The 26,656-nt window shown below is 40.4% G+C and overlaps 1 protein-coding gene across 1 annotated transcript in view; it reads right to left on the bottom strand.

The window, feature by feature from the left end:
* xrn2 (5'-3' exoribonuclease 2) overlaps positions 1-26,656 on the bottom strand; it is a 47,132-nt gene that overhangs the window by 2,940 nt on the left and 17,536 nt on the right. Inside the window, exons 20-30 of the mRNA XM_013910773.1 lie at positions 21,855-21,962; positions 21,074-21,163; positions 20,889-20,961; positions 20,428-20,511; positions 19,797-19,894; positions 17,737-17,816; positions 17,551-17,607; positions 16,123-16,191; positions 14,852-14,980; positions 11,962-12,080; positions 1,482-1,543 (exon numbers count right to left, since the gene is read on the bottom strand). Coding sequence (XP_013766227.1) covers positions 1,482-1,543; positions 11,962-12,080; positions 14,852-14,980; positions 16,123-16,191; positions 17,551-17,607; positions 17,737-17,816; positions 19,797-19,894; positions 20,428-20,511; positions 20,889-20,961; positions 21,074-21,163; positions 21,855-21,962 — 969 coding nt within the window. The remainder of the gene's footprint in view (positions 1-1,481; positions 1,544-11,961; positions 12,081-14,851; positions 14,981-16,122; positions 16,192-17,550; positions 17,608-17,736; positions 17,817-19,796; positions 19,895-20,427; positions 20,512-20,888; positions 20,962-21,073; positions 21,164-21,854; positions 21,963-26,656) is intronic.

The following is a 26,656-nucleotide window of genomic DNA, read 5'->3' on the forward strand; positions in this document are numbered from 1 at the left end:
CAGTCTAAAATCAGTCACCACTGTATGTGCACTGGGTTAACACGGACTCTAATTTCCTGCTGGTTTGGCCTCCTGAATCAGAGCGCCGAGCCGTCCTGTTCCATAAATAGCTGAATGATGCAGTGGCTTTACAATTTACAAAAGTGTGGAGGGAGTAAAAGCAGCATCGCTGTGGGCTTCAAATTCTGACAAAACCTTCTGAACAGTTTAAAACCTTTTATTAGTAAACGTGTATTTGTGTGAACCTGCAGACAAAAAGACGAGAAGCAGGACATTTTAGTCCATTTTTCACTTACTGATCGAGAACCTGTTTTATCTGCACATTGTTTGATTAAAGCAATAAATGAAAACCACAAAAGGAAAACCTGTTTATTCTTTGCAGCAGTCTGAATCTTTTATTCATTAAAATAAGGAGAAAAAAATAATTTGGCTTTGACCAACTTCATAAACTTAAGAAGTTAAGATTAATTCATGTTTGGAGAATTTCCACCCGACTGATCCAAAAAGTCAGTTTTCAATTCTGCTTTGAAGTGGCCTCCTTAAAATCCCCATCGACTCGAGTTTACCGAGGGATCGAGCTGTCAAAGAGTCAAAACGGCCTCTCCTCAGAGACGACTTAGCATCGACGCACATGAAATGAACCATATTCCCATATGGCCCGAGTCGCCCTCACTCCTGAATTGAGGCGGCCGCGCTGCGTCCGCGGGACCGAGTGCAGAGCCAGTACGCCACGGCCCTCCAAACGACCACCGGACAATGTGCCGATCCAGCGGCGATATTAAAGTCTCTTCTGACGAACAATGAAGAGAGCAGAAACAGAGCGGCAGCCCCATCCCTCATTACTGAACCATGTCACACTCTGGCCAGCGGCGGACTTAACCGAGCGCTGGAATCCATAATCCCCTCTCTCCAAGTTCCTCCTGCATTTCATTTGGTCCTGTCCTGAGTAGTTAAAGAAACTGTTTTCAGTCGCCGCTAATAACTACTGACCTGAGGTGACACGGAGCCACAATAGGCCTGAAAAGTTGAACGAGAGAACCTGATTAGGACTTTGGAGAGGTCTGGAGCCAGAATCAATAGCCAGTCTGTGCGGGCCAGGCCGAGGCGCAGGGAAACGCCGCGGTCGCCAACAGCATTAGTGATGCCTCATTAAGTTGCACAAACCTCCTCGAGAGAAATTTGTTTTAGAGCGACAAGAAAAAATCTTAATTCGGACGGAGCCCCCCAACGGAGGGAAGGCAGAGCGGAAAGGCTGGAAATGTGGAGACCACACAGGCCTGGACATGTTTAATTCACACATGACTCACACCAATAAAACACACAAATCTGAGGAGCATTAGAGACGAGTGGAGGACAAAGTCCAGGACAAACCACCACAAAAAGCTACTCGTATCCATCGACACAGGTAAAGTTAGCATGTTAAGTGTGAACTTTACTTCCCACGAAAACCAGTTAATGCAGGTTCACAAAGAGCACACTCACCTTGGAAACTGGGGCTGGTGGAAGGAGGGAGGCGCTCCCATCAGACTGTTCTGCCTGGAATCTGCAGGGAACAAAAGACGTGCTTGTGAGTGGTTCTGCTCAAATCTTTTTAAGAAGCACGGAGCTTCAGTGAGCTGCATCTGAAGGCCTTTAACTCAACGTACAACTAAGCAGCGAGGAGGTGGTGTTTGGTGTGCTTTTGTGATTCAGTTTAAATGATAAAATGTGTCAGATTCACATCAACGGGCGACTTTCACTGAGTTAAACTCTTATGAAACCTGAGAGAATCCTTCAGTTTGACTGTTTAAAAGCCAAACGCAGAAGGCTTTGACATTAAACGTGGATACTAATTAACCCGCCTGATGCCTGCTTAATCCCCAGAGATTAAAAAAACAAAATAAAGAAACAGAATTTAACCAAAAAAAGAAAAAAAGAAAAAACACACCAACTCCTTCATTTCTGCCCTGCACACAGAACGAATCAGTTGCCATGATAAAATTAGGATTTTACAAACGTCGAATCACACTGGGCTCTGGAAGAGTGGAGCGGGGAGACGCATGCGAGGAGGGAGTGGGAGCACCACATTTGCATTTTTTGTTCAGAAAATGAAATAAGCATTCAGCCGGCAGCATTGTCGACGCCTCAAGTACCCTGGTTCCATCGCTGCAAGCCCTTCACAAAGACACACTTTAAAAAAAAATGAAAAAAAAAAAAGGGAACGGCTTCTTCCAGATTCACTGTTGCCAAGGCGATGGCCAGCTGCGAGCCGTGGGGCTGTTTGTTTATAGGGGCAGGCCTGCTGAGTGGCTCAGCCCCGGGGTGGGTGAAGGGTGCTGTGAAAAAGGACCCAGAGGCTCACGTTTACAAACCTGGAAGCTTTAAAGTCGGAGTAAAGAAAAAATTATGGACCGGGATGAGTTCGCAGGAGTGTCTGGGTGGAAGAGTGTGGGTATTAGATGAGAGTGGGGGCATTAATATTTGTTCATAAACAGGCTCAGTGATGAGACCGAACACCTGCATTAATAATTTGACATGCTCAGTCTGCATCGTAAAGACGGCGAACCTGTGTTAACCTTGTTTGAAAGAAGCCTTCCTGTTTTTCTGAGCATGCAATCAGCACAAAATACCTACTGCATTTGAATAAATGATGCTAAAACTTAAAATCGTATGGGTTTGATACAACGTTGTTGATATGAATTTGGCTAAAACCTCATTGGTGGGTGACAAAAACCTGAGCTACTGGTAATACTTCACACATCCAGGAGCAAAGTGAGGATCTGTTGGAGGAGGATGTTGGTGGACCCTGACATTTTTGGTGCATGTTTTCTCTGTAGAACCCCTGAAACACTCCGAGCTATGAAAGTGATGCAGTTTATCCCCTAACAGCAGTACATTTCATTTTTGGGCTTTATTGAGGCTAATTTAAAAGGAAATAAAATGTGTGATGGCAACTATGTCTTAAACTGTTTTCCTTTAGTCCTCTTTACACTTCTTGGTACAAGTTACATATAACAAACTAGACAGTAATAGGTTTCTCTGGTTTACGACATAACAGTAATAACAATAGCAATAATAATATTCATAACAACAACAACAACTTGTAAACACTTTTGAAAACACATTTACAAAGGGCTTCACAGTTAGATTCAAACCACACATTAAGTAGACATGTTCCAGCATACAGACGCAGAGTCACACCATCCAACAAACACACTTTTATACACATATAAGATGTAAACAAAGACAAAGACAACCGAGAAAGACGAAGGAAAAGTGAACCTATTAAAATTAGTTTTCAGCAATACAAACCACATGACAAGTCGACCTCAATTTTCAGATGACCTGAAAGACCAAGTCCAGTCATAAGGTCTCATAAGCAGAAGGCATTCTCTCCAATATCTTCTATAGGTTTAGTTTTAATGCTAATTAGCCAATGTCAGCATTCAATAGTGCCGTCACTGTGACCACACTAACATGCTGACATCAGCATGTAGTTTAAAACACCGCCGAGTCAATCACAGTGTGATGGAGAGATTAACTTAAAATCTTACGTGGACATTAGCATCAGTTTCTGTAGCTCTTTGGCTAAACAGAGTGAGGAATTATGGGAATAAGGCCAATGGAGAGGCTTCAAAAAGCCAAGAGAATGTAGCCTCAAAGTATTGACACGGTCATTGGTTCAAAGGTTGGCTTGAAAAATACAGGAGAAGTGAATCAGCGGAGATAAAGACAAAGAGGAAAACACTCAAAAATCAAACATTGCAAAAAAGATTATGACACTGCACTGGGGCAAAGCTACATGCGAGTAGCTGGCGTTACCATCTTCTGCACATATTTTTCCAACATATAGATGTGGGTCTGCAAAGCTCTGAGCAGCACCAAACCAGACTCTTTTTGCTAGTTTGAATTATTGTGTTTAAATTTTAACTTCAAAGCACCTCAAATGTTTAAAATGACACTAATTTGAACTCCAGACATGTTAGTACCCACTTTAGGATCACAACAGGACAATAATCGGCCACTGAAAACTTCCTGTTGGATTAGTAGAATAAATAAAATCTGCCTGACAATACTGGGGGACGTCTGGCAATCAGATAGAAATCCTGAGTTTGGGATGCTGATAAGATCTCCAGCCAACTGATGCAGATAAAAAAACAAACAAATTAATCAGAATCACCTGATCAACTAAAGGCAAGTGGGAAATCCTGCAGCCGTTCTCTGCTGACCACAGCAAAAAGCAGTAAAACACACAATTAGCAGCAAGCAGGCAGACTGCTGCTGACACATTCTTATTTTGTTTTTGTCATTCAGTTTTCATGTTTGATTATCTCCTCCACCAACAAACTTTAAGTGGACCACCCAGTTGGGCTCCAATTATAACTCCACAACCCTCTGGCCTCCCCCCCCATCACCAGCGATGATTCAAAAGAGAGAATTACAAGTGGACACCTGTCAATCTCCTTAATTAACAATGATCTGAAAGTGTATAGACTTCCAGTCTGCGCCGGACAAAAGCCAACAAAGGATTACGCTTTAAATCCTTAAAACGCGCTGCGTCCACTGTATTAATGCAGGGATTACAAGCGCGCTAAACAACCAAACGTCTCTCTCCACATCGCTTCAATTAGTTCAGCGACTAGTTGACTCAGATCCCAGAAGGAGGACAGTAACTTTTCTATTAGTTGGACAAAACTTTAGCGACCTGCTCCTGCTGCTGCTCCACAAACCGAGAGGTAATTTCAGAAGAAAAAAAGACAAATGACTGCGACATGGCTGGAATCAGAATAAGAGCATTTTACTGGGACAGACATACATGCAGAATCACGAGGACCTGGTAATTTATACATTCACCAATACGTCAAGGAAAGATGCCACAAAATGTTATATTTAAATAGGTAAATCATACATTATCCACCAAAATCTGCACTAATTTGTCAAGCCCAAAATAACTGGTAGAAAAATTTGAGTAAAACTTGTTACTGACAGTTTCAAGCAGATTTGTGTCGCTCTGGTTAAAATCCAGCCAGAACTGCAATCATACCATTAGCTTACTACTACATGAGTAGATGAACTTCAAATGATCTGTTTTTTATTTTGTCTGTTTAGGATACGTGATTTTCACTAGTTTGTTTTAAGTCCTTCTTTTTGTTTCACGATTGTACCACCGGTTGCTCTGGCTATGTCCCACAGCCTCTGCAACCTCAGTGGGTTCTTTTTTATTATAGTTCGTGCTTACAAGGAATAACTTACTCAATAAGGAGTAAATGTATTTTTGAGAAAAACAGCCGTTTCCATCACGGGGGGCAGGTTCTGACTCTGGACGGCTGAGCAGTCATTCTTGTTATATGTCTTTAAAGTCTGCTTGAAGTCAGAAGCCTGGGAGCTTCATGTGGTCACAAAAAACAGGCAAGAACATGAACGTCATGATGAACTCTCATGCTAACCACCAGATGGCAAATTACGTCACTGGGACCCAAGCAGACCATAGTGGATTTGCAGACATCGAAAGTGTAATGGTGATTTAAAAAAGCCTGGGGCTATTTTCCCAATAGACTACCTTGAGTCTTTTCCCAGCCACAGGAGTCGCCCCAGCTGGCCATTAGAAACAATGCAAGTTCAGAGAGTTCTTCATTACCATCAGGTCTCAAACCATCAGTGTGAAGTTGCCATCTATCACATGTACCACAGAATTCACCTGACAATAACCTTAATGACAATTTAGCATCTGGGCCATTTCTGAGGTTACAGAGTTTACTTTAAAGTGGACATAAAGCTAATCTTCATTAATAATAATAATAATAATAATAATAATAATAATAATAATAAGTTTGTTTACATAAAAATGTTCTCCACCACAACTCGAAAACCTTTAGAGAAACATAAAGAACAAAAATACTCGAGGCCACATAAAATCCAATGACTTTATGTTATTGAAGTCGATCCACCAGCCTGTGTGAGCAGCCATTATGTGTAGCTGCTACTCTGAAGTGGACTTTGGGAGGCTTATCGGCCACTGTGGCTGCTGGATCAAACAGTTACTTTGCTGCTCTGGTTAAAATTTGGTGTCACTGCATGTCAAGACAATAATGGCCACCAGCAGAGACTCCCCTGGCTGGTTATTAAACACCAGCTGGTTTGGCTGTGGCACACAAAGCCCAGCAGCATGTTTCAGAGGCTGCGTGTTGACACATCACCGCAGGAGGTAGCCACGTCGTCAAAGGGGCAAGTTAACTTTGGTTTCAACCCTCTTCAGAGCGCATCACACACCCAATGGCACTGGAGCCTCCCGGATGCTTTTATCAGAGGGGGCCAGTGTCCAGCGGAGCCACTCGACAGTCTCATTATCGGCCCCCGGTCTCCCACAACACTAATCAGCAACCAAGCAAAGCCACCACACAAAAGCCCAGCAAAGCCTGCAGTGATTACTGGGCGAGCAGAGGATTGGCCCTGAGAAAGCGTTACCAGGACAAAAGCAAGCCTCTGGCCTCCTGCTGCAGAATAAGGCCTACTTGTGTGGATAATCACATTCCACGAGTCGCTGATATTAGAACTGGACCATGTTCAGTTTTTACCATAAAAGTTAAAAAGAATCAGAAGAGATGAACAAATAATTTAATCACCTCTTATGAAAGAAAAAAAAATCCACGCTTTATATACAAATCTTATTTTGAGATGAAACTCAGAGCACATTTTATGCTGGAATCACTTCAGGCGCTCAATAAACTTTGCAGGTCTAGATATAAGCAAGCCAGTCAACACAGAATAGCACAAAAGGTGAGCTAACACTGAAGGCAGCCAATTTCACCTGAGGCAAGGGACTGAAAACATCTAAATGGAACATAACCAGAAGATCGTCTATCCACTCACAGTCAGTCAACCTCTGTTTTCAAAGAATATCAGCTACACACTGGCACACATATGAAATCGTGTCAAAGTCCTTCAAGAATGAACTCTGGCAATTCGGTGTTGCAACTTAGATCTCTGCGGTCAGGGACGGGGTCAATCTGACGCATTACCACAGATATCAAAACATCTGCAGACAGTGTGGCATTTGTGACATGTGCTTGGTGTGAACTGGCTCTAGGCGCCATCGGTGGATCTGCCTGTTCTGGTGTTCTTGAGCAAATGCCAATTGAGCTCCACGGTGCTGGGCTCCGGGTGTCGGTCCCACTAAAGGATGTGAGGCCCTGGTGCCTCACTCAAGGAGTCTGACTCTGACAGTTTTGTCAGAAACATGCTGGAAGTCATTTTGTAGAGCTCTGACAGTGTTCCTCTGCTCCTCCTTCCACAAAGGAGCAGATTATTGGTCCTCCTGCTGGGTTGATGCTCTCCTACAGCCCTGTCCAGCTCTCATCATGTAATGCCCACTTTCCTAGTATCTCCTCACATTCTTGAGGCTGTGCTGACAGACACAGCAAACCTTCACAAATAGCATTTAAGGATGCACCCCCATCCTGGAGAAGCTGGAGTCCCTGTGCAACCTGCTTGGGCTGCAGATACCGTGTCACACCACCAGCAGTGAGCAGGACACAGAATTTCACTGCAATGGAGCCAAAGAAGGTGAAATAAATTCACAATGGTTTGCGTTTCATAACGTGACATATCGATACCCCCCTGAAGTTTAGCTGACTCTGTGTGATACCATGATCGAGTGTGCCATTAACTTTTTTTCACCTTTTTTTTTTTTTTAAATGAGCAGTACATTTGCAGATTGGTCTTTAGTGAAACCGAGATTAACACACCCGCATTAAATCAAAACTGAGCACAGAAAAGCTTTAAAACTTCAGGAGGAAAAAGAAAATCGAATAAAATATAAATGCTACCTTTGTCAATGACACATTTCTATTTCAGGTACTTCAAGCTGATACAATAAAAATCATCCTGTGTCACCAGAACCGGACGAGCAGGATTTAAAATGATTCCCTTTTATTAAAATAATTTCTCTGTGAATGATAGGACAAATATAGAGCTGGGGGTGGTGAACATCCCGGGCTGCTAATTGGCAAGTTTAACACTAAGAACGAGCAGCAGAGGCCAAGGGAGGTGCTGCCGCAATCCGGAGGAGCCAAAAGCCCCCCATTTGCATCAAGTGCCACCAGAATAGCCGAGACTCCCCCGCACGCCATCAGTGGGCAGATGAGATTATTCATCTACTTGCAAATTGGCACATCAAAGTCAAACTGGAGGAGAGCTGGCAGAGGACCGCGGGGCCAGGGCCGAGGCCGAGCACAGACCGTGATTAGGAGCTGGGAGACGGATTCTGCCTCCATATGTGACGAGCTGTTCAACTGCATGTGATGAACATAATCATATAACACAATTATTTGTGTCTCCGTTTGGCAGCTGCAGCGCCCAATTTCCTCAGAGTGAAATGGCAACGGTGTCCGTTCCAGATGTGACCTGATTAGTCAGTAACTACATCAGTCCATCGGTGGAAAATTAAGACGTCATTTTTAAGATCAATTACTTTTTTTATTCACAGCTGATTCGCTCAAAAACAACCTAGAAAAGATGCATCTTCCTCCTTTTTGTGCCATTTGGTACAAATAACCAATAAATTGCTTAAATAATCGTGACATGAATTAGGGCTGCTCAATTAATCGAATTTTAATCACGATTACGATCTGGGCTTTCAACGATCATTAAAAATGACTGAGCCGATTATTAGCCCCTCCCTAATTTATCCGCGACACCTTAAAGGCCGGTCCATGAAAATATTGTCGGGCATAAACCGTCCGTGGCGCAAAAAAGGTTGGAGACCGCTGATTAAGAGGACCCGAGGGAAGCTCGGAAAGCTAAGCAGAAGTTATTTGGAGAGTGACTGCCGTTGATTGAAAAGAGAGTTTAAAAAAAAAAAACAAACTTCAGTGGTGTTGCACACCATTTTATATTATTTTTTTAAAGTCATTGTTAACCCTTTAAAGCCGGTCAGAGCAGCACGCTCCGTTTTGCGTAACTATTTTTAAATCCCTGTAGAACCTGAACCGTGTAAGCTAGCGCAATAATTTGTTTTGCATATGAAACCGGAGGAGTTGTACTTACATCTGATGCCATCAGCTTGTCCTCGGTCACGGTTTCGTTCCACATATAGCTTTGCAAAAATTGCATAAAAAGCGCTTGCAGGAACAAAAACATAATATTCCAGAAACACGCTTTGCCGTTCCTATCAGCTGTTCGTAACACTTCCCACAGTGAAATGATGCACATGCTGTTTTCTTTGCAAATTTGCATCATAGGATTGTTTTTTGTTTTTCCTGCAGTATATAAAAATTGCTGTATCTCCAAAATAAAACTATGAAGACACTCAAAATAAATTTCCTGTGGTGGGAAACTATTTTTTGCAACTTTATTGTATTTAAAGTTTTGAGGGATAAGCCTCTTAAATTTCTCCAAGTAGAAATATATGTAAACAAAACAAAAGCGATTTTCAATTTTTTTGTAGTTTATTGCACTTTTTTGCAATTTATGTAATTACTATGGACTTAATGCAGACATATTATTAAAATATGGGCTATAACAGTTGTATTGATGTATAGCAACTTGAAATGCTCCCACAAATGGCACTACAGCATGTAAAAAAATAATATAAGCTCTGGTGGACTTGGTTAATATCGTCAAATAATCGTGATCTCAATTTCAGTGAAAATAATCGTGATTATCATTTTTGCCATAATCGAGCAGCCCTAACATGAATGGTTCACTGCAGCAGTCGCCGCCTTCTTCTGCCAGTTGAAAAAAGAAATTCTAAATGGCTTCATACACACATTTAATCCACTTTGAGGGACAACCATTTATAATGATGGCAATCAAAGATAGTCAGAGACGTTACTTGAAGAAGAAAAAGTTACTTAAAGAAGGCTCAAAACCAAAGAAAGAACCAACCACCAGCTGACCTAGAAAATATCACAGCCGATAATCGTGCCTGGCATAAAATGGATAATAATGGGAAAAACAAAGTACAACTTCTTCCACTTCTATGGTTTAATGTATCAAAATTCATAACAAAGATCATCAATACATCATCAGATTAACACTGTTTTTCACTTAACAACTAAACCAAAATGCAGAAGCAGTCTGTGAAAGACGAATTCCACCCCATGATTAAGCAGCTTGTAGAAACACTTAGTGCTCGACCTAGTTCTGACCAAGCTTCAGCTGGCAGGCAGATGGCCTCACATTTGACTCTAAAATACTTTGGTATACAGAGGAGTTCAAAGTCGCCTCAATGACTGCAAGGTGCCCGAATCAACACCTCTGTGCTGACAGCTGCTGTGAGGTATTTGCAGGCCAAAGGACAGACCACAAGTCTTGTTTTTTGTTCAGATCACTCTGCTAAGATTCAAACACACTGCTTCTGTCATGTGCTGTTGTTCATCTAAGGTCTACAGATGAGACGTATGATATATTTAACAGATCTAACATTTAATTTAACAAATTTAACAAATCTTACAACTTAAAGAGGTCACACTTCCTTTTTAACATGACTACAGTTCTTTGAAATCCACCTGAAGAGGCATTTTACCTTTTGCTGAATATTTTAGCTTTTCTTCGTCTCTGCTAAAGGGATAAAAATGTTTAGAATAACAGGTGAATGTCAAAGCCTCGTGATGAAAGCTTTACGCTCTGTCATGAAAAGCAAGGCCGTCGGAATGTGCAAAGAAAAAGAGAGCATTCCAGAGAGGAACGCCAAAAGAAAGTTTTTACTGAATTTAATGGAGCAGGTACTGTTGGTGGGGGGTGCATTAAAGCAAAACATCTCAATCGATTTTTTGAGCTCAAGGTTACAGCAGCAAACTCAACAATTCACCCAATTTCAAACGCTCATCAGTGACCTTACAGCAGCAGTTTGATGAGGTCCACTTACTTTTGACCAAACTTTGATCTGAGTGTGTTGTCAGATTTACTCTCAGTGTGGTAAACTCAGATGTACATACTTTTAATTTTTAGATTAGAAAACTGTTGTTTATTTGTGTAGAGAAGGGATAAAGAAACGTTTTTAAAAAACTACATTTGAAAAATATTTGCACTTTCTTAATCAGAATGAGTCCAAAATCTAAAATTAATCTAAAAAATGAAAATAAAGACTGAAATTTTTAAAATGCTCAAAGGTCACTTTTAAATTACTAAAATCACTTTATTCCTTTGGTAAAGTCACATTTGACCAAACTTTCCAGGATGCTTTGGATTTGTCGAGAATTTTAATAAAGAAAAAAAGTGCCATGAAAATTTTTGTCTTTATTTCTAAGTCTAAAATATTGTAATTATTATTTTTTTAAGAAGATCAAATTAATGGTAACAGGATAGGACAGGACGAAGCAGAAGTGCTGGACTATGAAACAGCATGTCCCCAATCCATGAACACGTTAGAGTCTTGAGTGTAATGCATCTCACACTGTGTTTTACTTAAAAGAGGACTCTTACTGCAGGACTGGCTCTTTCGTCTGCCTACACAGTTGCTTTTTTGAGGCCTTGGATTGTTAAATTGTAAAATGAGTCTTTCTGGCTCCCCGGTATGGAATAAATTTTAATTAAACGTTCATCTATAATTTTATTTGCTTTTATATTGATGCAAACAGCCTTAAATACATCATTCTGAATCAAACTGAATTTTGTGAACTATTTATGAACCAGAAATGTTCCATCTTCATATTGAGGATATATATATTTTTTTAAGATAGTGGCCATTCGAGGGGGCTTTAAAGATGATTCAGGGGGCTTAAGGTTAGGGCTGCGGTTTTCAAACTTGTGAGGCTTTGACAAAAACTGTGAGACAAAGTTAAATGGATGTTTGCTGGTGGGGTTGCTAATGCGCCAACCCTTGTTTCTGTAAAATTCATTGTGGATCCTTTTTTTATTGTTAAAGACCACTAAAAAAATCTTTACTGGTTTCTGAACAAAGAAAAATGTTCGGTTAAACACTGAGTAGGGCAAAAATAAGGCCTTGCATTACATCAGTGTGTGTTTGTGTGTGTGTCTTACGTTGAAAAGACTGGTGGCCACCGCTGTGTGAAGGTCGGTAGCCTCCTTGGTTGTAGCTGCTTGGCGGTGGAGTGCTGCTGTATTGTCCTCCACCTTGTTGGCTTCTGTTCAGATTGTGGCTGAAGAGAGAAGAAGAAGCTATGATGTTAAAAACTAATTTAGAAATAAAGAAAGTTCCATTGTAACCTTTACACACACCCGGTATTAACCCTAATGTCTGGGCAGTGTCTGGAGACTGAAGTGGGTAAAAATGGTCTGAATATGCTGAATATAAAACAAAGGAAGAAGATTGCTGGTTTCAGCTTTTTAGTCTTAGCATTACTCATCAATTATGTTTGATAACACTGTTTTTTTATTTAAATGCAGGATAGAAGATAGAAGAGAAGAGCAAATGCCAGAGTAACATTGAATTACTTTTAAACTTTCCACCCTACCTGGGCACACTTTTCATAGTACCAGGTTGGATCCCCTTTTGCTGTCAGAACCATCTTAGTTCTTTGTGGCACAGATTCAACAAGGTGCCGAAAACGTTGCTCAGAGGTTTTGGTCCGTATTAAAATGACAGCATCGAACAGTTACTGAACATCTGTCGGCTGCACATCCATGATATCAATCTGCTGTTCCAATGCATCCCAAAGGTGCTCTATCGACCTGAGATCTGGTGACCGATTCATTCATCTGGTCATAAAGGGATGAACATGCTGAGCAACAACACAGATTCAGGCTGGGCATTTAAATGCTTTTGTACTAAGGGGCCCGGCTTTGCTGTACCAATAAATTCCTCACACCATTACACCAGCAGCAGTCTGCCCTGTTGATACCAGGCAGGATGGACCCATGCTTTCATGCTGTTTATGCCAAATTCTGATGTCCCTATCTGAATGTGGCAGGAGAAATCGAGACTCATCAGACCAGGCAACTTCCCCCCCCCCAAGTTTTCTGTTGTCCAGTTTTGATGAGTCAGTGTGACAGTTGTGGCATTTGGTGAGGTTGTTGTTGTATTTTGCAAACCTACTGTTCCTTTAACTGTTTAAAAAAGAAAATGAGTTGACTGATCAATTAATCAATAAGGCAATGTAGAATCAGGCACATGCCATCACTTCATACTGTAATAAGCTGATACCTTAAAACCCTGAAAATGATTCAGGAATCATCCCCAATGTTGCAGGGGGAACAATTTCAGGATCACAGGAAAAAGGAAAACACAAGGAAGCATGAAAGGCATTAAAAGCAGGATTGACTGATTGATTGACTGGTTGATAGCTGGATGGACAATGTCGTCTCATGGTGGTAAAATTATCTTTACTCCCTGCACATCCACAAAAAGGCAAAAAACAAACCAAACCAAAGCACTTAACACATGAGGGTTAAATGATTCAGTGAGCTATTCTGCCCGGCCTTTTTCCACACAAGAGCCTGTGTCCTACCAGAAATGTCATATGACCTCTGGCCTCTTCCTAAACTGAACACACACACCCATAACTGCACAATTTAAAAATCAAAGCAATAAAAAAAATTCATTTCCTTCAGGTTTTCCTGCTCGCCATCCTGTGAGCACCTGCCCGTGTGGTGCCATCAAGGCACATAACGGCCCGAATCACTGAATTAACGACTTACTTTAGCAGGGGGGGAAAAAGGGGGGGGAAAAGGAATATATTATGTTTCTTCAAATCTGTGCATAATTAATTCCCACAGTCGGGCCGTGCCAGATGTTCAATTATTCACATTTCCTTAATGATAATATCAATGTGTGGAGAAGCGAGCTTAGATCATAATCAAGGATGGCTGGTTAATGGGGGCCACTGTGGGGGGGAGGCAGTAAACATTTAAATACATCTTTGTTTTTAAAAATACTTAAAACTACTGTACTGAGTCACGGCAGACAGACTTGGATGCTTTAAAATGATCTCATCACACAGAGCGAGGAGCTTCAGAGACAGGTGTATTTACCGAAGTTGATCAAACCACCGATGACCCATGAAAAAAAGTTTCAGGATGCAAAGTTATATTAAAAAGGCATCACTGTTTGCTGTTCAAAATAAAAGCATGGAAAAATACTCTGTAACAGAGATATGGTTATGCACTGCTTGTAAAAAAACAAAACAAAAACCCCTGTCATCACAGTATAATACAAAACCTGTAACTCCAGCTAAACCATTGCTCTCTCCTCATTTCTCCTGACCCATTTTTCTCCAATTTGCTTTTTGCTAATGTCCTCATCAGTGCTGGGAGAATTCAGGCTCATTCAGGTCGCACAGACAGTCCAGCTCCAGGTTTGCTGTGTCTCTCAGCACAGTCTCAAAAGTGGGAAGGAAATATCAGGAGAGCGGGACTATATCTTGCTCGTCTCTGTACGGAGGAACAGGAAGAGCCCTGCAACACGGCGGCCAGGAACAGACTCCCTGAGGGTAGCATAACGGACAGGTCCACCACTACTGCCCCATTCTCTTTGTAAATGAGAGCAAGTTCACAATGAACACACGTAACACGTGTGAAAAAGCCGGGAGATGCCATTGTGAACATTATACCACCCGCAACATCCCCCAGCATGACCAGTTTGGCAGTGGGTCTGTGGTCTGGGGAGATGTATCCTTGGAGTGTAGAGGGCCTCCATTATCCTGACTGAGATTCTCATCATATATGAATAAGGAATGCAGCACTGTACAACTGTTGTCCTCACACCTACCGATTTCTGGACTAACCTGTTAGGAAGTGTGAACAAACGACCCAACAGCAGTCCTGATTTGCCTGACTGAGGTGAATGCGAGAATGGAAAGAGTCTGAACCATTTTCACTCGAAATTCAGGAAAATAGGAATGTTCTACTTTTTTTTTTTTTTTTTTTACTGGTTTTAACATTGATTATATTAAAAATGTAAATATGAACATACCCCAGAGCCCTGAAGCCAGACTGGTCCAGGTGAGCCTGCTGCCTGTTTGGGTTGAAACCCAGCTGAGGCCTCCAAGATTGCCCATTGCCTCTCACCCAGTCCTCGGGTTTCAGAACCTTACTGGGAATCCTGAAAGACAGTATTATGATGTGAAAAAGGTTTCCTTTTATTGACATATATGAGAGAGGGAAGGGTGCCATCGTTTTTACCTGAAACCCTCAAATCTATCAGTGACGCCTTTTTAGAAAAAGAAAAAAAAATCCAGGTCTCAACACCACTGAAATGCTGCCAGTGAATTGTAGGAGGACTCGTATTTGATGGAAGACTCGTATTTGATGAAGGTCTCGTATTTTTACCCACAAACTTTGTGATTGTGATCTTAGTGCAGTTCTGTATTTTTCAGAAACAAAAAAACCCATTTTTTTCTCCTTTACTCCACCTGAGTTTACCGCCTCTGTCACAGCTGAAAATACACTTTTTTTACTGCTCTTGTTGACAAAAGTGGATGAATCTGTGTCTGTGACAGTGTTGCTCTCTCATTTTCACAGTTTCAAGTCATGCCGGAGAACTTCAGAAGTGGAGGATTTAGTCTGCAAAGGTTTTTTTTTTTTTTTACTTTTTAAAACAGCCTCTGTGTTCTTCCTGACTCTGACTTCCTGCATCACTCTGGTATATGCTGATTGAGCAAGATCAGCTCCGGTGCCCAGTGTCAAAGGTCTCAAAGCACTTGCACAGTCGAGTCCTGCAACATCATTGTGTCTTTTCTCCATCGTTTTCTGCAGTGTTAACATCTGCCCGCTTTCTTCCAGGAGCTTCCTTTAATATGAAGACACTGACTAGGCCAATTCTGTACTGAATAAGCCTTGAAACTGGGGATTCACATCATAAACCCAACTTGGAAGTTTTTTTTACGGTTATATATTAACGGTGCTCTGAAATCTTTTTTTCCATAGACTCCAATAGAACTAACTGCCTTTCTGCAAACAGAGCCACAACATGTTGTAACGATTTATATAATTTCTAGGAACAAACGGACCTAAAGGATGCTGAGAGCCTGAGACAAATCAGACATTCACAACCTATTGAGAAATGAATCAACGCGTACTTGGTCTTTTCATGGAATTGTTACAATAAGAAAAATATATGAATGTAACTGCTGTATTCTTTAGGAATTACAAGGGCAAACGAAAAAACTATTTCTGCACCTGAAATGAATAAAGCCTTTAATGTTCAACCAGGAATTCATGAGATAAATGCAGAAAAATCCTCACTTTGCTCCAGGCAGGAGGACCGCCTTGAACACAAAGCCATCTGGATACTGGGGATCCTTGAACTTCACTCTGGAAAGAAAATGAAAATCATTTGCAACTGACCACAACAAGAGTTCCATTAGCTCATACTTTAAAGCAAGAATTTCAGAGAAGCAAAATAAATCTGCGCCTCAACACAGAGATCCTGAGACCATGATGGTTCAAATGTTGTCATTTTCTTCTTAACCTCCCTCGCCTACTTTGCTCAGTCATTTTCAACACGTGCCCAAATGTCTTTTCATCCTTGAAGAATGGCTCATATTACAGTAATGAAAGGGGGATGGTGCGTACACAGCTCAAAACTATGTGCTGTCAAACAGCTTTGAGCACCAATGGAAACATGACGACGTCAGTGAAGCTTGTAATAAAAGCGATAAGAAAAAAAAAAAAAAAGACTAATCTGGGATGGTCTGTCATAACGTCCATCAGAATCAGCTTTTTTAGCTTATTTTTGGAAGTGGATGCAACAGTTTGTCATGTTTTTTTGTGCGACATCTGTGTTAAAGTTGGGATTCAACTCAAAACCGAGATTTTTAAAAAATAAAATATTTTCTCATCTAAATTTTTCAGGTCATCCAATTTGGGCTACTTGTAGACAACAGATATCAACTCTTGTTTCCAAAAGATTTCACCACTGCTGATGAGAATCTGGCCTCCAACTTTGACTCCAAATGGCAGTTTTCAGTGGACGAGTCAGTGGTGTTGAAGCCCAAAGGAAATGCATAAGGTCAGAAAGTCAGCAGTGAGACCAGGACCTTCCTTTTTACGTATCAGATTATCAGGGATGCCCAATTCCAATGCATTGTACTGGACAAATATTTGCTCTATTCCTATGCTGCACATGTTTACTCCATTTGTCTCAATATGACTTCCCTTTTTTCAGTAAAACTTAATTAAAGGGTTGTGGCTTTGATACCATAAAGATCGGCATGCACTGCAGATGCAGAATTGGACTTTCAGAGAGGGAAGTGGAGAAAAGAAAGAAAAATAAAAACAGCAGGAATGTCTGATACAGTCCAGAAGGGCACAAGCAGACAAGCCTGAAGCGGACATCAGCCAAATTCAAATCAGGGAAGGTTTTTGCTTTTTATAAGTATAGTTGTGGAATTTTTATACAAAGGGATTAAACAGGAAAAAAAAAAAAACGACATGACCATGAATAATTAAAGACACCTCATGTGTGAACTTTCACCAAGAAATATGTAAAAAAAAAATTACACAAATCTGAACATTTTACTGCAATTGTAAAGGCGTTTCCTGTTCTTTGTTCGCCTCCAGCCATACTTGACATCATCGTCATTGTTGGTGGAATTTTAAATTAAATCCAATGAGTCTTCCCGACATGTACAGTAAATATCAATGCTACAAAAAAAGTTTGTGTTGGCTTACCCGATTGCAGTGTTCTGTGAAATATCTCGCAGCATTGGAACAGGCGACCTCACCGTACTGCAGGATAACCACAAACAAATACATGAGGCAGATGTCACATTTACCCAGCTCGTCTTCCGTTGGCTTAGAGCGGTGGCAACATGGCACAAGAGGCAGAGAAATGAGAATAAAGTCGGTGTTCCTTACTTATCTGGTAGAATAGGGTCGTCATCGAGATTTAGTCTACCTTGGATTCCATGGCACAGCTCTGCAGGGATTTCAGTGTCCTGATGGAGACAAAGCTGCAGTTTGTATCCACAAACAAATGATGGTTTGATGCATCAACACTATTATTATGCTTTCTCTGATCTTCTTAGGTCATGGACATAAAAGAAGAAGAAAAAAAAAACTAAAACATCTAAAGCGCAGACAATTACTTCAAGTTGTGTTTGTCCTGCTAGCAAAAATTCTATAGCATCTTTTTAAAGAAGTTGTTTTAAAATACCATCATCTAGAAAATATTTGAGCTCCAAATAAATTCTTGAGGGTAAATATCTGGTACTATGACTCTGTGAATACATTACACATATTCTAAACTAGTGTCACCTGCCTTGTATATGAGCAGCAGCAAATAAAACGTCAGTCCTCTACCTGAAAAACTGCTTTCTACGGGTCTCCAAATCTGCCGTTAGAGATCACACATCCAAATATCCACATTCTATGTTGACTTGAGTTCACACTCAAAGCCATAGTACCAGAAATTTACCCTAAAAATGTGAAGGACCTACTTCAAGTAGTTTTATAGATAATGGAATTTTAAAATGGACCCTCAAAAAAAGGAATTTTTGTGGCCAAAACTGTGATGGTCAGGTGGGAAGATTTTTCCTTTTAAACTGCATGTCTGCACAGGAGGTTTTTGTCAAATGTTTTTCAGTAGTTCATCTCATCCTCATCTGACAGTTTTATTTATTTATCAAATCTGTACCTGTCGTCTAGACGGGCTACGTAAAAGTTCAAGTTCATGTAACTGCGGGAGAAGAGGGTCGTCTGAGGTGAAGGCTTTTCTCTCGTGGAACGCAGCGATAAATAAAACCTGCATTATTCTTTCAGTCAGACTGCAAGGCCTCTGAAACTCTGAATCCTCTAGATGAACTAATTTTCCTTCGCATCATAATTCATTTCATCGCTGAAAGCAAAGCACACAGAAGCTTGCTTGACTGTTCAGATGCACTCATTAAGAAGTATTTACCCAGCAAGTCTACGCATCGATTGCTTCGGTTTGCAAATGCATAATCAGTGAGACTAAACTCAAAGCGGGCGACACCTGCACAGCTTCAACGCACATCTGCAGCACAGTGACGCGGCAGCATATCAAAGTTTGAGTCGCAGAAGAAGAAGACTGTTATTACAGACGCAAACCAGCTGACTCTGTGTGTGTTCCTGTCTAGCTATCTTTGTGAGGACCGAAATCTGCAAAAAAAAGTTTCATTTAGTTGACTTTCATAGAAGTTTTTATTGCACGGTCCTAGGGGCCGTGAAATTGCTGTTGAACTTATCTGCTCCTCTTCCTCGATGGTCCTCTTCGCATATACTGTATCTGATCCCTGTGACTGACACACTCACCCGTCCTCACAAGTTTAAAGGCCTCTTTGAGGCTCAAAATGTGGTTTTAGTGTCAGAGTTACAATTGGGTTATGGTTAGGTTTAGGGTTAGGCATTCATTTTCATTTTTAATGGTTAGGGTAAGGGGCTAGGAAAACCATTATGTCAATGAAGGTCCTCACTAAGATAGCTGAACAGGGTTGTGTGTGTGTGTGTGTCACGATAACACTGAGCTAAGAGTTTCCTTTGAATTGAAGTTAAAGTTAAGGTTTTTTATTAATTTATTTTATTTAACTTTTCATTTATTTACTGACACATTTTCACTGCATTATTTGTTCACGTTTCCTCTTTTATTATAATTATGTCTCTATTCTTTCACATTACCCGCCTTTATGTTTAGCTTTCATTTCTTTATTTTTTTTTAGCTCCAGTGTTTCTGTATGTTGTCTGGGTGTCTATATCCATGTATAGGTCATGGTGCAGGGATGGAGGGGTGATGAGGGGGTGTAGTCAAGGAGATGCATGTGTGTATTTTTGTTTATTTTCCGTTTTTAATGTGTACAGCACTTTGAGTTGAATCTTTATTGTATGAAAAGAGGTAAATAAATAAAGTTTTGATTGATTTGACTGAAGTGAATGCTTACTGACGGCGTCGGGTTTCTTACCTCGTTAGATTCTGTGCGATACAGTTCATGGATGAAGTCAAAGAGTGGGTGAGACTTCCCCAGAAACAACACGTCACTTCCCAGGCTGTTTCTCCTCTCTGAAACAGAGCACAGAAAGCAGGTGTGGTCAGAAAGGAGAGAAAAAACAAGTGTTCACAAACTGCTACCCTGCTCACATAGGTCTGAGTGTAAACGGGAGAGAAGCCCATGATTAGAAAACAGAAAAATAAAGAGATAAATGACCACATTTATGTCAGAACAATGATAAGAAAGGTGAATATGGGTTCTACTGCAAACTGTACGATGTGGGGATGATGACTGAAAAAAATAATATCTGCATATATATGCAAATACATAAAACGCACCTGTCTGACTATAACACAGTTCTTTAGACCCTTTAACCCTTTATCCAAACATGGAGAGGAGCAGAGATGGCAGCACTGCAACCCTTTAACATTTTGACACTACAGCCAACCCCAGCTATTGGAGTGGTTTGTTACTGCATTATGGTGATAATGTCAGAATTACAAACATAAAGTGAGTTTTACATCAAACACCTTTATCACAGAAGGTAAAGTTCACCGAAGGAGAAATCCAGATGTTACATTTGATACAATGGGCTTTTACTCACTTTCCTCAGGAGTGAGGTCGGGGTAAACATCAGCCAAAGCCGCCCTCAGCCGACGTTCATCCACAAAAGGCAACAAGGCAACACCTATGAAAGTAGCACCATGATATAAAACAAGTGCACTTACAGTAATAAATAGTGTAATCATGTAATAGTACAGTATTACATTCTCTAAATCTGTTTTTAATGTGTACTCAAGTTATATCTTCTCCTTTTTAAAACTTTTATTTTGAAGTCAAAGCCTCTATATTCCCGCACTGAAACATTTTTTAAGTTTCTGCTGTTTGCACAGGGAATTTGAGCCCTTCATACCAAAATGAGCCGCATAGTTAATATCAAATAAAAAAGTGTGTCGAATGAAACGTTGGCTTAAAAATATATTTCCATTTATTAACAATAAAGATTAAACAAAACCAGCTGTAATAAATCTCTCTGTCCACATTATTTAAATGTCACAGACTCACCCTGCCAGGCGTATTTCTTGCCGTTTAGATCAATGGCAAAGTCATCGGGGTAAAAGTCGATGATCGAGGAATCCTGCATCAAAGGAAGTGATTTAGTAAAACTCAAAAGACACTGGCACACTTACCACAACTAAAAAGATCAGAGAGCAGCAATACTGCTGAGCCGTTTCATGCCTGAAACTTACCGGACTGCTCATGAGGTTCCTCCATGTTGGTGGCAGGAAGTTACCGCTGGCGGCAGGAAACACTCCCATCAGCTGCTCCAGTGGCTTGAACTGCACAAAACACCCACCAAACAGTCATGTCTGTTGATTAAACCCTGTAGATCGGACGCTGTAGTGTGCGATGCTGTCGTATGATTCACAGTTGTGCGCTGGTGTGTCTTGCATTGCTTTGACATGATCAGTTGATCAAGTTGGATCTAAGTTTGTTTTTTTTTGCCTTGTCTGTTCCACACAAAGTTCCCGCCAGAGTGAACGTTATATTACATTCAGCAGATGATGAGATAATTGAATTATTCCAGCACTTTCTTAACACGACTTCCTTTTTTTCCACCCTTTTGTTACATCTCCCAACTTTTTTAAGACATATCAAATTCAAAAGGAACTGGTATTGGTTGTATAATTATAGATTTTCTCAGTTTAAACCGTTGATGTGTTTTCCTTGTTCTACTGTTGTTCATTGTGTTATGTTTTAACTTTCGTTTCATAACGCCAGCTTAATACTTAGGGAAGACCAACAGGTCAACTGAGGTGAACTTTTACGGTGTTTTAGTGAATTTCTTTAATAACTTGAGCTGCTATCAGTGGCTTTACAAGCAACAAGCTATAGCAGCCTTTAGTTTAAAGGAACATGACTGATTCAACACACTTTCAGATTTCACTGCAGGAAAAACAACATTTCTCACTGAAAAGTCACAGAGAGAAAGATTGAGAATAAGGAGGAGAGAAATAAATCCATTCTTACTGGTTTGGTGTCCTTCTCAAAGTCTGAGAACATGTCTTTGATGTCTTTGAAGTCAGAGGCGAACGGTGCGTAGTGGAACGGGAAGTACCACTTCCAAGAAGCACAGCCCTGCAAATCAACGAGTAAACAATTCTAATCAACAACTTAGCTCTGAGCTTAAGATCAGTTAATGGGGCCAATGTTTGACTGAAAAAAGAAACTTGTTGCATATAAAGTAATTAAATGTATGTAATTACATATAAACTAATTAAGTGTGATGCTGGTGCACACATGGAAGTTATTCACAAATATGAAGAAGGATCCACATCTCACCAGTGGAGTTCTTAGTGGCTTTATCCCTTACCTGGATAATAAATTCGCTTTATGTTCACTTTACAATAATAAAAATACAGGAAAAATCCAAAAATCAACACATTTCAGTCACTCACATTAGGCATAACTCATAAAATCTGGTGACTCGTTTTCTGCTCAGTTTAATCATTGGTGTTAGTTTATTGTTGTTCATTCAGCATTAGCTCGTTTGGCACGATATCAACTCAAGCACCCAGATGAGGGGGGAAAAAAGAAATTAAAAGCGACTTCGAAATGGAAGCAGAAAGCTTTTCTCTGCCCTTTTTCTTTAGCAGCACTAAGCTTAAAATCCAATCTGACCAGTCTAAGGTGGCAGTGCTGACATTTTAAACCTTTCACTGAATCCTCAGGCAGCTTTTGCCTTTTATTCAAACTTTCTACACTTTCAGACATGCCAGATTTTTTTTTTTTAGTTTTTTTTTTTGGCCTGAAGGGTAAAAAAAAAAAAAGAAGGGGGAAAAAAAAAACTAAAACTATACTGTAGTTCAAACCATGATGCCTCTGAGGGAAAGAAAATAAATAAATCTCTCCCACACCTGCTGAGAGGCTCTTGCATCTAAAATGTAATCACCTTCCTCTGTTCTGTGTTTCAGAAATGTTTGCTGACAAAGAAGAAAAAAGCTCTGGGGAAAGAAAAAAAAAAAAAAAAAGTCGTCACCATGCAGTTGGACCACTTATCCTTCCTGAGCAAACATGCCTCGCACCAAAGAACAACCTTCACTTCCCACAATCCACCTTTGAGAAAACGAGGTCCTCCGGTAAATCCACCAATCCTCGCATCTCAGCCAATCTCAGCTTTAAAGCCCAGCACTCTATTATTAAAGGTGGTCATTCAAATGATAATACGGTCCTTTTACCATGATAAAAGGCAGAGGAGGCTCTGATCGCCACATTCGGACGATCGCACAGATCATTTATGGTAATATGGCAAAATGTTTTGTCTCAAGGACTCGGTTCATTTGTGGCAGAGGCTGGCAGGGTCAAAGATCACGAACTGCAGCAACAAGGGGGGGGGAATAAATATACATATACACACACACACATACACACACACACACACACACACACACACACACACATATATATATATATATATAGATACATACATACACACACACTTACTGTCCTGACTCAGAACAGCTGACAACAGGAAGTGAAAGTTGTTACCTCAATATGTTATTAAGTACATGAAGGAGCCACAGATTCAACATACACAGACCTTTCAGTTTAAATATATAAATGGGTGATTTATTCACACTGTGTTCACATTAGTGAGTCAAATAATCAAAAATGCATTAACAGATCTTTTTTTTTTTTTTTTAATAAACTGAATTTACTGATTTAAAATCCACATGTTGAAAAGAAAACTATTTTATGACATTTCACTAAAATTATTTGGGAGGCACTGAAATATCCACAAAATATCATTTGTTCACTGGTTATTAACATCCACATTGAGCGATGTATGATTTGTTTCTGAAACTGGAAAGCAGACATCTGTAAAAATGTGGGACATTTATTCATGTAACCATTTTAAAATTTGATATTTCATTGGTTCATAGTCTGTGCATGTTTAACGACTGCGAGTATGAAAGTACGTCTGAATTGGTTGACTTAGGATCCAGTTACTATCCAGCTGCTCAAGTTTTTTGTTATTTCTTAAACAAAACCCAATAAAAATATTGAAGAAAAATGACAGATGACTCAAGATTACAGTAATATTACCCCAGGGATTGCCAAAGTTTTTAAACAAACATTTTAAATTGATCATCTCCATTTAAAGTTATAAGAACAACAAAACTCGCCCTGTATAATTATCACCACTGATGAGCAACATCAAATCCTTAAGGAGATTTGAAATGTGTCAGGGCTCACCACAAACATTCTGCTTATATTTATTTTTCAATATGTGCTCATTAGATAACTTTCATATGGTTTGTTTTTTGTCACAATGCTGGGAACACTCGGGTCCATCAGCCATGAAATGTAGAAAAATCAGGAAACAGCTCAACCTTCTTTAAACTGAAGAAATAAAGCTCAGTTTCCATTCAGCCTGAAATAAAATAACATTTTAGGACACAGGTTTCTCCCTTCGTTGACTTTTACCCCGACAACTTTGCCCTTCGAAATTGCCTGTCAGTCCTGTAATGCTATAGAGCCCATTAACATCTGCATGCACCGCCGCAAATTACAATAAAAATACTAAAAAGGCAAATCACCAGTGTCAACAAAGCATGAACATTCAAACTGCCATTAGAGAACAGCCTGCTAGTTGGAAAACTGTCATTTGCGGCCAGTCGGTTGTAAAGAAATGAATTCTTGGCAGAGGAGACCTTTTCTGTACATCCAACAGATTACTGGAGGAAAAAAAAAAATTAGTTTTTTGCCCTTATGATGAAAAGCAGAGACAGAACGGGGATAAACTGAGCTCTGTCTTCCCCGATCACTTGGTGAGGTGTGCGTGATCTTAACTCAGTCAGTGGCGAGGAGAAACGTGAATGTGTGGCAGCGAAGAGCAGACACGTCTCCGTCCGTCGAGGGCCCGCTAATGAATTCACACAGAGCGGCCCCCTGAGACGGGCTTTGGATTGGCGAGCGTGTGGAGTCGACAGAGTGTGCATACGAGGGGAGCACAATCAGCCAGGACAAATCCCCCCCTGCTCAGCGCCCTGGCTCTCCTGGAGAGGCACCCCAGCTGATTATTTCATTTCAACATAAAGATCAATATTTTACAACACTACAATGATTCGTGTATAATCACACTGCAAACAACAGCAGCAGATCTCAGTGTTAGATGAGCACGAGTTTATTTCATGTAAATAAGTAAAACTAAAATAAAAACATAGTAAATAATAATAAAAGTGAGAGTCATTCATGTCGGAAGGCTTCATCTAAATGCAACGAAACACATATCAGTCCCTGGGTTAATTCACTTGTGAGGAGGATTTATTAGAGGACCTTGTTACCTCAGAGGTGAGTTGTGGGAAGTAAAGTTCGCATTTCTGTGTCAGACATGTTTGCTCAGCAACAATAAGTGTACCGACTCCTCATTAAGGTTTGGTTTACTTCCTATCAGGTGTGTGGTCAGGCAGGATTAAAGATCAAGCTGTAGCGATCTTTTATTTTCATGTTTTCAATCATCACACAACATTTTTCCTCCGAGTCCTACTCAAATGCAAATCATCTTCAAAAACAACAAGCAAGTGGTTCTGATCTGATTCTACTCATTTCCATATTTTGATTCTTGGACTCTACTAGAGTAGCTTTGCATAATTCACAGTTCAGAATAGTCCTTATTCTTATTGTTCCAATCAGTTTAGCCTCTGACGTTTTAGCTCCCCTCCCTTAAACTAACTTCTTCTCACTGGCTGCTCCGTATAAACAAAAGGTTTGAACCACATTAAGGATATCCTCTCTCTGACGTCACACAAGACCACAAGTAGTTAAAGAAATGAAACCGAGCAGTCAGACCAGTCTGAAGACTGAGCTTTAGGCTCTCCAACACACTATTAAAACTTTGGAAGGACAAATGCTCTTCCTTGAGGAAGAAACATGGTTAGAAAAGAAATTGTTATCAGAGATCACTTAACAGTTTGGTGAAATCAAATAGACTAAAAATAAATCAGAAGCACTCACGGCTGTATTACTAAAAGTAAGAGCATTTCCACATATGAATATGAATAGGCCTCACGGTGTTGGGACTAAACACGTGTACCCTTAAGAAAACCAGCTATCAGTAAAGCTAATTGTTAAACAGGTTCAAATCTTTTAGGAAGCATAAAGACTGAACCCAGGTCATGTGGTCTAATAAGCCCAGATACACCCGGATTTAGAGTGACAGGAACATCACAGTGAGAAGAACATCAAATTAAGTTAAGCACATGCCTAGCAGCAACAATACAAGCAAGTGAAGGCAGTTTTATCAGTTGCTTACATCAAGGCTCAGCAATGTTAGTTTCCTAAATAATTATGTCATGTGAACACCTGAATATACTGAACAACCAGGTTTTACCATCAATGGACGTTTCACAGGGCATGAAGCTCGTTTCCACATAGACCTGGAGAAGACTTCACACAACTAGGCTGCCTCTCCCACTATCTCTACAAGCTTGTGGTGAAAAATGAAAGCAACTTATCTTTAATGTCCAGCAGGGGGCAACTCCTTTCACTGCATGAACAACTCCTGTTGTATCCAGATCTACAGGAAAGTGTCCCTCCTGCACACTTTGTTTATGACCTCAGCAAAGTCCCTTCTGGTTAGCTGATGCTCTCAGCTGCTAGTTTAAAGTATACCGTATTTTCACAACCATAAGGCGCACTTAAAAGTCTTAGATTTTCTTCAAAACGTACGGCGCGCCCTATAGCGCAGTGCGCCCTGTGTGTTGTAATGAGGCCGTAGTAGAAAACACCATGAGAACGCTAAAGGGTGAAGTGTATGCGTTGACTTTATC

This window comes from Pundamilia nyererei, unplaced genomic scaffold, assembly GCF_000239375.1.
Source record: "Pundamilia nyererei isolate P.nyererei 1_Seehausen unplaced genomic scaffold, PunNye1.0 scaffold00048, whole genome shotgun sequence".
Lineage (NCBI taxonomy): Eukaryota > Metazoa > Chordata > Actinopteri > Cichliformes > Cichlidae > Pundamilia > Pundamilia nyererei.